This window comes from Pangasianodon hypophthalmus, chromosome 29 (genome assembly GCF_027358585.1).
Source record: "Pangasianodon hypophthalmus isolate fPanHyp1 chromosome 29, fPanHyp1.pri, whole genome shotgun sequence".
Classification (NCBI taxonomy): domain Eukaryota; kingdom Metazoa; phylum Chordata; class Actinopteri; order Siluriformes; family Pangasiidae; genus Pangasianodon; species Pangasianodon hypophthalmus.
Genome location: NC_069738.1, coordinates 14,648,100 through 14,660,358, shown reverse-complemented (window position 1 = coordinate 14,660,358; position 12,259 = coordinate 14,648,100). Strand labels below are relative to the sequence as shown.

At 41.7% G+C, this 12,259-nt stretch overlaps 1 protein-coding gene across 4 annotated transcripts in view; it reads left to right on the top strand.

The window, feature by feature from the left end:
- Nucleotides 1-594: 594 nt before the first annotated feature.
- The window catches only part of oxnad1 (oxidoreductase NAD-binding domain containing 1), a 31,387-nt gene continuing 19,722 nt past the window's right edge, over nucleotides 595-12,259 (top strand). Inside the window, exons 1-4 of one of the 4 annotated variants that reach the window (XM_034301580.2) lie at nucleotides 597-894; nucleotides 2,136-2,260; nucleotides 2,455-2,515; nucleotides 3,296-3,402. In XM_034301580.2, the coding sequence (XP_034157471.1) occupies nucleotides 2,169-2,260; nucleotides 2,455-2,515; nucleotides 3,296-3,402 (260 nt within the window). In that variant the 5' untranslated portion in view covers nucleotides 597-894; nucleotides 2,136-2,168. Of the gene's footprint in view, nucleotides 895-1,831; nucleotides 2,261-2,454; nucleotides 2,516-3,295; nucleotides 3,403-12,259 lie in introns of those variants that run through there. The other 3 variants (XM_026928259.3, XM_026928262.3, XM_026928261.3) reach the window with 3 other exon arrangements.

The following is a 12,259-nucleotide window of genomic DNA, read 5'->3' as shown; positions in this document are numbered from 1 at the left end:
CTCTCCGCCCCGGGATTCACTTTTTTCCAGGGGATTCAGAACAGCGTAATCGAAGCTGCGTCACCAGGGAGGCGTGGCCTATTTGAGAATCTGCATAGGTCACCGATCATGCGCAGTTTGGGAAATGCCATTTACTTCAAATATCTCTTCTGATCGCATGGGTTTCGTGTCAAATACCTTTTATATACAGTAACTTCAGATACCTGTCCTGACCGCAGGGGTTTCGTGTCAAAAACCTTTTATATTGTGATGTATTCTTCTGATGATGTACATATTTTGAAATTTGATGGGATCCAGCCTGATAGAAACAAAGTATATTAATTTGAAGAGGTTCATACTTTCGTCCACATGATCTTTTTATTCTTTATATTCATTCAGTATAATTGTGGAAAGATATTTATTAGAAAAAATAAATAAATAAAATATTTATTTTATATATATATATATATATATATATATATATATATATATATATATATATATGGTATAGCTAATGCCTTGGAAGTTCTTTTGTACCCTTCTTCTGACTGATACCTTTTAATAATCAGATCCCTCTGATGCTGTGGAAGCTCTCTGTGGACCATGGCTTTTGCTGTAAGATGCGACTAAGAAAATGTCAGGAAAAGCCTACTAGAACAACTGAACTTTATTTGGGGTTAATCAGAGGCACTTTAAATGATGGCAGGTGTGTACTGACTCCTATTTAACATGAGATTGAATGTGATTGCTTAATTCTGAACACAGCCACATCCCCAGTTAAAAGAGGGTGTTCACACTTATGCAACCACAATAGTTGTACAGGTTATAGGTCACATTAAAGGTGGAAAAAGTTCTGAAATGATTTATCTTGGTCTCATTTTTTTACATCACCAGAAACCTGGCATTTTAACAGGGGTGTGTAGACTTTTTATATCCACTGTTATATACCAATTAATTAATTAAGATTCGGTCAGTACTAAAATTAACCATGGTTTATTATAGTAAAAGTGTGGTAACCAAGTTTGTTTGTTTGTTTTTTGTTTGTTTGTTTGTTTGTTTTTAACCGGATTGATTACCATTTGTATAACCAGTTTTACTACAAATAACACGGTTAAACTATGGTTAGTTTACCACAACCATTATTAGTTTGTGGTTACCGTGGAAGTACAAAAACCCTGGGTTTTTCTTGTTGTTGTTGAAAAACCATGGTTAATTTTCGTAAGGAGAATGGCTACAACTTACAGAAAAACGTAATTACGCTCTTGACGGTTACTGCACATTTCTTCTGGTTGTTTTCGAAAATCGTTTAAATGTAAGACTATAAAACATAAATAACATGTATGACTGTTTTGTCCTTCATTATCCATCTGAGCTGATCCTGGGATTGGAAATGCCCGCGCAAAAAAACAGTATTCTGCGCATGATCGGTGACCTATTATTATTATTATTATTATTATTATTATTAATAATTATAGAGAACAGAAAGCGTGACCGAGCTTTTCCCAAGTGCAGATGGCGCGAGAGCAGTGAAACTCTTGGGCCTGTTTCGTCTCTTTTTGTGCTGTTTTGAGGTGTAGTCGGGGGACTTTTGCTTACACCTTGCAACCCTCTTGCAACCTGTTGTATTTAATTACTCTTGTATTTAATTTCTGTATTTTTGGTTCAAATTTCTTTAACATGAAATTAAATATGAAATGAAATAATATGGACGAGAAAATACCGAAATAAACAAACAAATAAATAAATAGATCGCTTGTTTCCGACGTTTATTACCACAGTGACCCCGTGACCGTCCCATTGTATGCGCAATTCTTTTGCAGAATTGTCTATCTAAAATATGCCCATGAACTCTAGTTCTAGTTACCGATAACTACTTCCGGTTCACGGCTGTGTTTCCTAAGAGCACGACAGAGGTTAAATAGCCATGCTTTAACACAGTCACTGAAGACTACAAATATACTGAATGCGGATTACGTTGTGAATATATGTTTTCGGGGTTGGTATTATTTTTAGATTACCAGGAGATATTTTTGGATAGTAAAACGTGAGAAATTTAGAAGGCAAAGTAGACTAAGCAGCGCAGCCAATACACATTATCAGGCTGTAGAGAACCTGCCGGTCTGATCCATTAGTTTCCATATGTTTTACTTGCACAGTAACTTCCTAGTGCAAACTCCAGCTCCAGCGCAATGAGCCTGCGGTGTGTTTTAATTACTGCTCGGTGTTTTGCTGGTGCTTCGCGGTCACTACGAGCCACATCTAACCTATTATGTTCATCGAGGTTAGTTCCCTCTGTCTCAGCTGTTTGCATGCAGTAAAAAAACAAGATTTGATAATCATATTGTCTTACAGTCATTTGCACGCGCACAGCTATACATGCTTTGTGCCTTGTGTTTTACTTTGTGTTGTTTTAAATACAATGAACTTGAAGTGTACAGAATCTGCACAACGGCACCCTGTCATTTTTTTGCCCAGAAACATGTCATCACGACAAGCTGATCACCTTGAAAGGACAGCTAGTGTTCACAGACAGAAGGTGAGTCCTCATGTCCGTGCAGCACTGCATAACCCTAAGTAGTGTAAGAAGGCAGTAGATCAGGGAAGCAGAGGCTGCATGCAGAACAGCACACTAGAACGAGGGGCTCCACACAAACTGCATTTTGTTTAGCAGCTTAGTAGTATTTGGCTCAGATCCTACGAGGTCTCTGATGAAATGAAGTATTTGGGTTACACGTCATGTCCCTGCTGTCAGCCTCCTCTTATGTGGTAGACATTTTATATAATTATCAATCTCTGAATAATAAACACTGTTTATGTTAAATTAAAAATGTTTGTATTATGTTTATGTTAAACAGTGTTTATACGTATGCCAGTATGACAATGCAATATAAATGAAATAAAAATAAAACGAATATAATAATAATACAAATTTAATTTAATTCCATTCCAGTGTTTTTATTTTGTTTGCTGACATTTACCTCAGTATTTTGATAACCTTTTGCAGGATAGTGATATGGCTGCTGATTGCCGAAGCAGAAACATATTTTTCTTAATATGGGTGTACAGTTTTATAGAGTAGTTGTGTATTCACTGCTGTTTGTTTCTGTATTCCGAATTGCTTTAGTGTTATGATTCAGGTCATTGTTCTGGTGCAAGCTGAAGTGCTGTTTGTTTCAATCTGGGCAGTGAAATAATGCAATAATGCTGTGATTGTCTTAGCACCTGACGTGTCTGGATGATGACTATATGGCTGTTATTTGTTAAATCTGTGTGTGTGTGTGTGTGTGTGTGTGTGTGCGTGTGTGTGTGTGTGCAGGCCACGTTCTCAGCACGAGTTTGTGCCATTACAAATGAGTCAGACACAGTGAAGAGGCTGCAGCTGGAGGTGCCGCATCCTGAATTTAGTTTCCGTGCTGGCCAGTGGTAAGGACTGTGATTATGAAATATATCATGTTAATACTTTGGCCAGATCACCATTTCTTAGGGCTGATGTATACTTCTGTGAGTACAGATCTGCGAGCATGTCAGGGCATTGTGCACAGCCGCTTGCACAGGGCGAAGTCTTCATACGTGCATGTAAGGTGAGCACGTCCACTAGGGTGCAGTGTCACAGGAACCACACCAGTATTTACAGATACCGAGACAGCGAGAAAGAGCATAACCAAAAGAGAGTTCCATGTTTCATAAATTCTCACAGTAAAAATGATGAACACTTTAGATTTTATTTTAATTGAGTTGCTAATTTTTTTACAACGTTTTTTTTTTTTTTGGGCTGTTTCTGTCACAAGCTGTTATATGAACAGACTTTGCTTTCAAAAAGGTGTTGAGGAGCACAAGCACATTTATAGAAGACAGAAAGTAATGGATGTAATGAGAGAAATTTTTATTGTTTATACTTTATTGTTTACAGTTTAGATGTATGTGGACCAATATTACTCTGTATTGAAGAATATTATACTTCATTTAATTAAACCAGCAGAAAAAATAACATCTCATCACAATGTTTCCAGGTATGCAACTCCATCAACTCTTAATACAAACTACTGTACATGGAAAAGATGACCTGTAGTCTGTAACTATACATCTAGACGGTGGATCAACAAGACATGTGTAATACAATAACTAGTAATAATACAAGGTGCTTAAAAAATCACTGCACTGCTTTACCTCATACACTTGTACAGCTGTACCACACACGTTCTGAGAATGCTCCACATGTGGGCAGTGATGATTCTGCAGTCGTCTCTTTCTATTGAGTAGAAGTAACTGAAAAATTGTGCATAGTGCATCTAGATGATAGATAATAAGGTGGCCACTGAATAAATGCCTGGTGGCTACTTAATGATGATAAATTGTTATAGAAGAAGGTACTTGTTTCATATAAAGCAAGAATAATGCAGAAATGATTCTTCACATAAAAATGACCAGTAGAAGATACAGGAAGCACAAATACAGCAACAGGGTGTTTTTGGACTTGAAACAGTTTTAAATAGCTATTATGCTGCAACACAACACCCAGTGATGAATGATCTTGCATGAAGAACAATTTATTTCAAATTACAGAATTAAGTAAATGATATATAATATGTAAGAGAATTCTTTGCACATGCTTGCACTGATTTCAATTTATTTTAGCCTATGTTACATTATTCCACATTTTTGAACTTTATTATTTATTGCAACTTTATTATAACATATATTGCTGTTTGCACTTAATTTATAATTAAGATCGATAGCACTCGGACTAGAGCACTCTATCAGATGTACAAATCAGCTCCTTTTGAATAATTCTAGAAATGTTTTTTTCTCCAAAGCCTGTGCCTGTGTCACATTCCCAAATGCAATGTAATAAATTCGAAGACAAGACTTCACTCATCTTCAGTAATATCTTCCAGCCTTTTATTATAGCCTTTTATTTACACCGATCAGCATAACATTATGACCACTGACAGGCGAAGTGAATAATATTGATTATCTCGTTACAAGGGTTGAGATATATTAGGCAGCAAGTGACCAGTCGGTTCTCGAAGTTGATGTGTTGGAAACAGGAAAAATGGGCAAGCGTAAGGATTAGAGAGACTTTGACCACGGCCAGATTGTGATGGCTAGATGACTGGGTCAGAGCATCTTTAAAATGACAGGCCTTGTGGAGTGTTCCCGGTATGCAGTGGTTAGTACCTACCAAAAGTGGTCCAGGGAAGGACAACAGGTGAACTAGCGACAGGGTCATGGGCGCCCAAGGCTCACTGATGCGCATGGGGAGTGAAGGATAGTCCGTCTGGTCTGATCCCACAGAAGAGCTATTGTAGCACAAATTGCTGAAAAGTTAATGCTGGCTCTGATAGAATGGTGTCAGAACACACAGTGCATCGCAGCTTGCTGCATATGGGGCTGCGTAGCTGCAGAGCGGTCAGAGTGCCCATGCTGACCCTGTCCACTGCCAAAAGTGCCTACAATGGACAGGTGAGCATCAGAACTGGACCAAGGAGCAATGGAAGAAGGTGGCCTGGTCAGATAAATCACATTTTCTTTTACATCATGTGGAAGGCCGGGTGTGTGTGCATCGTTTACCTGGGGGAAGAGATGGCAGCAGCATGCTCTATGGGAAGAATGCAAGATGGCGGAGGCAGTGTGATGCTCTGGACAATGTTCTGCTGGGAAACTTTGGATCCTGGCATTCATGTGGATGCTATTTTGACAAATACCAGCTACCTAAATATTGTTGCAGACCAGGTACACCCCTTCATGGCAACGCTATTCCCTAATGGAAGTGACCTCTTTCGGCAGGATAATGCGCCTGCCCCACTGTAAAAATTGTTCAGGAATGGTTCGAGGAACCTGACAAAGAGTTCAAGGTGTTGACTTGGCCTCCAAATTCCCCAGATCTCAATCCAATCGAACATCTGTGGGGTGTGCTGGCCATTAAGTCCGATCTATGGAGGCCCCACCTCGCAACTTACAGGACTTACAGGACCTGCTGTTAACGTCTTTGTGCCAGATACCACAGCACCTCTTCAGGGATCTTTTGGAGTCCATGCCTCGACGGGTCAGGGCTGTTTTGGCAGCAAAAGGGGGACCAACACAATATTAGGCAGGTGGTCATAATGTTATGGCTGATCGATGTATTTTGATGGATTATAAAGCTTCTTTATAAAAGAGTAATATGGCTTTTGTCATTTTAACTGCCATTTGTTCAGTAGTGGTTAATGGATGGCATGCATAGGAATGAAACTAGAGTTTATAAAACTGTGTGCTTGCAAATATTAAAAAAAAATTGTGAAATCCCTGATTTTTCTTTAAGGACTTCAAAAGGTCTAAAAGATACCATCCATGTAGAGTTCTGACATGTTCCATAAAACCCTTTGATGCCCACAGCTTGAATCACTGGTCAAAATTACGCTACTGTGTGAGTACACTACTGTGAAAAGTATTTGCCCCCTTCTTGATGATTTGAAATTTTTACATATTTGCCACACTCATTTGTTTCCGAGATTCAAACTGAATTTAATATAAGCCGAAGACAACAGGGGCCCGTTCTTCGTAAGTCACTTATTACAGCCGAGATCAAAAGACACATCAGAGATGATATGATCCAGCTAATCATTATCTGGCTAATTAGGTTCTTCGAACACACCTGTTGTTGATGATTAATATGGCTGGATTGAGTTATCTGAGATCATTGCGCGTTCATGTGCTGGTTTAAAAGGGGCTATGTATCGATAGTAGAAACACTGATCAGCAGCGCTGCTATTGGTTGCCCACAATGGCCAAAGAGCATGCCCACTTTTTCTCAGCGACAGAACAAGAACTCTTAATGGAGGGCTATGGCGAGCTTCTAAATTTAATAAAAATGTCAGGGAACAGCTCAAAGGCTGCAAAAGCCAGGAGAGAGGGTTGGCAAAAAGTTGCAGACAAATTAAATGCATAAGTAGGGACGGTGTTAGATGTTTTTATCACCTATTACAATATATATATAATGTACTTTTTTTTTTTTTTTTTTAAGTAATTTTCATAATTACTTTAATCTTTTATATTAGAGCCACCATGGGACTCACTAGAACTTGGGAACAAATAAAGGTGAAATACAAGAATATTCTACAAAATGGTAATATTAACTACATATACTGTATGTGTACTGTTGTATACATATACAAGTTCTCCGCATCTCCAATAGTGTAAAGGAAAGTGCCACTCGCAAACAATCTCAACGTTGTTAAAAGCCCTACTCAGACGAGTCGAACTTTTAATATGAGGTTCCAACAAATTAATTAGGTAAATGACACCCTCATCGAATTATCCTCGCACCTTCCGCAACAGGTTGCTCTTGTAAAAACGGGCAAGACATGGCTGCAACAGACTTCCCGTATCACCTCTGCTTATAAAGCCGCGATCTAATCCTGTTTACATGAAATAAGCCTGCTCCCGAGCAGGTTTAAGCTTACAGACCCGTTGCTATGACAACAACTTCAGGATGAGCGTCGAAGAACCAAATAATCCAAGATCACGCCAAATCGTCAACAATCAAATCCAGCTAACTGAGTTAGCGACGTACGAAGAACGTCATGTATTGAAGGAAAAAAGTTCACCAACTGGCCCTACGTGAAAATGTAATTACTTCCTTAGTTACTCCAAACTAGCAGGTGCTAGTTTCTAGGTACTGCTCATCACTGGTGGAGTTTGTGGCTGTTAGATGCAGACCATTTTATTTACCACGGGAATTCACCACCGTCCTCATAATCGGTGTGTACATTCCCCCCAGCGCTAATGCTAAAGACGCGGTCTGTGAACTGAATGGGGCTATTAGCGAATTGCAGAATTCTCACCCTGACGGACTGTTTATTGTTGCCGGAGATTTCAACCATGCAAATCTCAAGTCAGTGCTCCCTAAATTCCATCAGCATGTGGACTTTGCAACGAGAGGGAAGGACGTGCTGGATCTTGTTTACACACACATCCCTGGCGCGGAACGTGGTGGAGCCCCGCCCTCACCTCGGCTACTCAGACCACATCTCTGTTATGCTAATCCCAGCATACAGACTGCTAGTCAGACGCTCCAAACCGGTTCTGAAGCAGGTGGGAACCTGACCAGCAGGAGCCATCTCTGCTCTTCAGGACTGTTTTGAGCACACTGAATGGCACATTTTCAGGGAAGAGGCAACTGACGGCGACTTCACCAACTTGGAGGAATACGCGACGTCAGTGACCAGCTATATCAGCAAGTGCATTGATGGTGTCACTGTCTCCAAGATCGCCACCACACGCTCCAACCAAAAACTGTGGATGACTGTGGAGGTGCGTATGCTACTGAGGACCCGAGACTCTGCCTTCAGAGCAGGCGACAAGCTGGCCCTAAGAACAGTGAGGGCCAAACTGTCCCGGGCCATCAGAGAGGCAAAGCGTGCACACGCACAGAGAATCCACAACTACTTCATGGCCAGCAGAGACACGCGGCGCATGTGGCACGGCATCCAGGCCATCACAGGACAATATCACCTGTCTGTGACAGTGATGCCTCCCTCCCAGACGCGCTGAACAACTTCTACGCTCGGTTTGAGGCGCAGAATGATGTGACGGCAAGGAAGTCCACCCCTCCTCCCAATGACTAGGTGTCGAGTCAACCCGCAGAAGGCTGCTGGACCAGACAACATTCCTGGCAGAGTGCTCAGGGGATGTGCAGATGTTTTCACAGACATCTTCAACACCTCCCTGAGCAACGCTGTCGTTCCGCCACCACCATTGTCCCCGTGCATAAGAAATATCCAGTGTCTCAATGACTACCGTCCTGTGGCACTTACACCCATCATCATAAAGTGCTTCGAGAGGCTCGTCATGAGGCACATCAAGACCCTGCTGCCCCCTCACTGGACCTCCTGCAATTCGCTTACCGTCCCAACTGCTCAACAAATGACGCCATCACCACCACCCTCCATCTGGCCCTCACCCACCTGGACAGTAAAGACACATATGTTCGAATGCTGTTCATAGACTTCAGTTCAGCATTCAACACAATCATTCCTCAGCACCTGATTGGTAAACTTGAACGTGCTGGGCCTGAACACCTCCCTCTGCAACTGGATCCTGGACTTCAATTCAATTCATTTTTATTTGTATAGCGCTTTTTTACAAAGGTCATTGTCTCAAAGCAGCTTTACACAAAGGAAGAACGACTTCCTGACTGGGAGACCTCAGTCAGTCCGGATCGGGAAAAGCATCTCCAACACCACCACACTGAGCACCGGGGCACCACAGGGCTGTGTGCTCAGTCCACTGCTGTTCACTCTGCTGACTCACGACTGTGTAGCAACGCACACCTTGAATCACATCATCAAGTTCGCTGATGACCGTGGTGGGTTTCATCAGGAAGAACGATGAGTCAGCATACAGAGAGGAGGTGCAGCGGCTAACGGACTGGTGCAGAGCCAACAACCTGTCTCTGAACATGGACAAAACTAAAGAGATGGTTGTTGACTTCAGGAGGGCACAGAGTGACCACTCTCTGCAGAACATCGGCGGCTCCTCCATGGAGATCATCAAGAGCACTAAATTTCTTGGTGTTCACCTGGTGGAGAACCTCACCTGGTCCCTCAACATCAGCTCCATAACAAAGAAAAACCAGCAGTGCCTGTACTTTCTGAGAAGACTGAGGTCAACACATCTCCCAACCCCCATCCTCACCATGTTCTACAGAGAGACTATCGAGAGCATCCTGTGCAGCTGCATCACTGCCTGGTTTGGGAATTGCACCGTCTTGGATTGCAAGACCCTTCAGCGGATAGTGAGGACAGCTGAGAAGATCATCGGGGTCTCTCGGGCTGTCTCTCACTTACACCTCACGCTGCATCCGCAAAGCCGCCAGCATTGTGGACGACCCCACGCACCCCTCTCACACTTTTCACCCTCCTGCCGTCTGGCAAATGGTACCGAAGCATTCGGGCCTCACGACCAGACTGCAACAGTTTCTTCCCCCATGCCATCAGACTCCTCAATACTCAGAAACTGGACTGAAAGAACACACACACAACTGTACATCCTCCATCGTCTTTGCAATTTTTTGCACATCCCTGCATTACATTATGCTGCTACAAATATTTATTATACTGTACATATCTTATACTCTCTACTAGGCTGCTACTTATGTTTACACCTATTTCAGCAACTTATATTGTACTCTTTTTGCACTATTGTCACTGGATTCACTTTCTAGTAGAACTGTGTACTGGTCGGCGCTGCACTGGGACTTACTATTGTCCCATTGTTTATCTCAGTAGTCATTAGGTAGTGCTTCTGGGTTTTACTGCTGGAGAGAAGGTTACTTTCTTCACAAAAAGAGAAGCAGAGTGTTTTCAGAATGAAGTGTTTTCTTCCTTCATCAAGCAAAATTTATCTTTATTGTGAACCATTTTAATCCTCAAGTCAACTCCATTCAGTAAAAATTTGTCCTGGAAAAAATATATCTAAGTGAATTTGTCCACTCAGGTACTTGTTGCTTTCATGACTAAATTTGTCCCTTTATTTAAGACATTCATTTCAACCTTTAGGATTGGTGGCAGTATGTTGCTGAACTGGATAATTAGACAGTTCCCGAGCATGACATCCTCCTGTGAAAAAAGTGATGCTAAAGGATAGTTAACCACACCTGCCTTCGTATCATTAGCTTTGTTAGAAACTGTCGGGTTTATGAATTTAACAGTTAGATGTAAAAAAAAAAAAAAAAAAAAAAGGTTTTTCAAGTCTATCTAATCTTTACCATTTCTGGCCATGTAGAACACCAGACAGCCATTGTACAACAGGGGTGAATTCAGCAGTATTTTGACACAAGCATATTTTTCGATACTCGTTTGGCTGTAAGGTAACATGAAATTATCCAATTCCAACTTGGTACACTCTAATGACAGACTGTGTACAGTACACTGACATTAAAATCTTCAGTTGCTTTCTGTTGTGATGGGAGCTTTTTCCCTTTCAGCTTTTGCCTTTCAGCTTGGTCTTTTTCACACTTTTTCCGATACTTTACACCCTTCACTTGGAGTCAAATGACGACGTCCTGGGGTGCTTTAGGTTTTTTTTATGCGCAATTAAATGTGCTGTAATAGTGATGATTTTGTTGTTTTCCCCTGGTATACATCTCAGCAGTGGTACAAAGCTGTCTCCCACTTTTTTTTATAATCTTTGTATAAAAACGTTGTTTAAAATCCTGCATGCTTCTGGTTCAGTGTTCGTTAATGGATCAATTAAATTCAATTCATTTTTATTTGTATAGCGCTTTTTTTTACAAAGATCATTGCCTCAAAGCAGCTTTACACAAACAAAAGTAAAGTGAAGTGTGTGTGTGTGACGTCTCTGATGAGCAAGCAGGGCGACGGTGGCAAGGAAAAACTCAAACCCTGAGATGGTGATAGGAAGAAACCTTGAGAGGAACCAGACTCAACAGAGAACCCATCCTCATATGGATTTACACTGTAGTGTGCGTGTGTGTGTGTGTGTACAATGTGTGTTTGTGTAGTCCATGGAAAACAGCTGAAGCGTCTTCGTGGCAGTATGAAGCATTGCCGGTGAACAGGTCCAGAGTGAAGGGGGGGGGAGGTCTGGATCACCGGCAGCTCAGGAGTGTAGCTCGGCAGAAAGAAAAGGAAAGTGGTTAGGTACACTCACAGTCACCGTGTGGAGATAAAACTTAATGAGGAGTGCAGGGGACTCTGGCAGGACTAGCTATAACAGCATAACTAAAAGGAGAACCAAGGGGAAACACAGACGTGAGAGATCCCTGATATGTAAGGCATACAGTCACTCTGCCGTCACAAACCTGAGTGACTAACGAGAGTGAGGAAGACAGCATCCAAACACACAAGAGACCGTGTCTGCTTCACGTACATTAACTTGGAGACTATTCCATAATTTTGGGGCTTGGTAAGAGAAAGCTCTGCCCCCTGCCGTGGTTTTGGCAATGCGTGGTACTGATAGACAGCCTGCATCCTTAGAGCGAAGTAGGCGCGGCGGAACGTAAGGTACTAACATATTGCTTAAATACTGCGGAGCGAGACCGTTTAATGCTTTATAGGTTAGGAGTAATATTTTAAAATCGATGCGGAATCTTACTGGGAGCCAGTGTAATGTAGATAAGACTGGCGTGATATGCTCATACTTCCTAGTCCTAGTAAGGACCCTCGCTGCTGCGTTCTGAACTATCTGAAGCTTATTTATGCATCTAGACGAACATCCAGATAGCAAGGCATTACAGTAATCTAATCTGGACGTGATAAATGCATGGACTAGTTTTTCA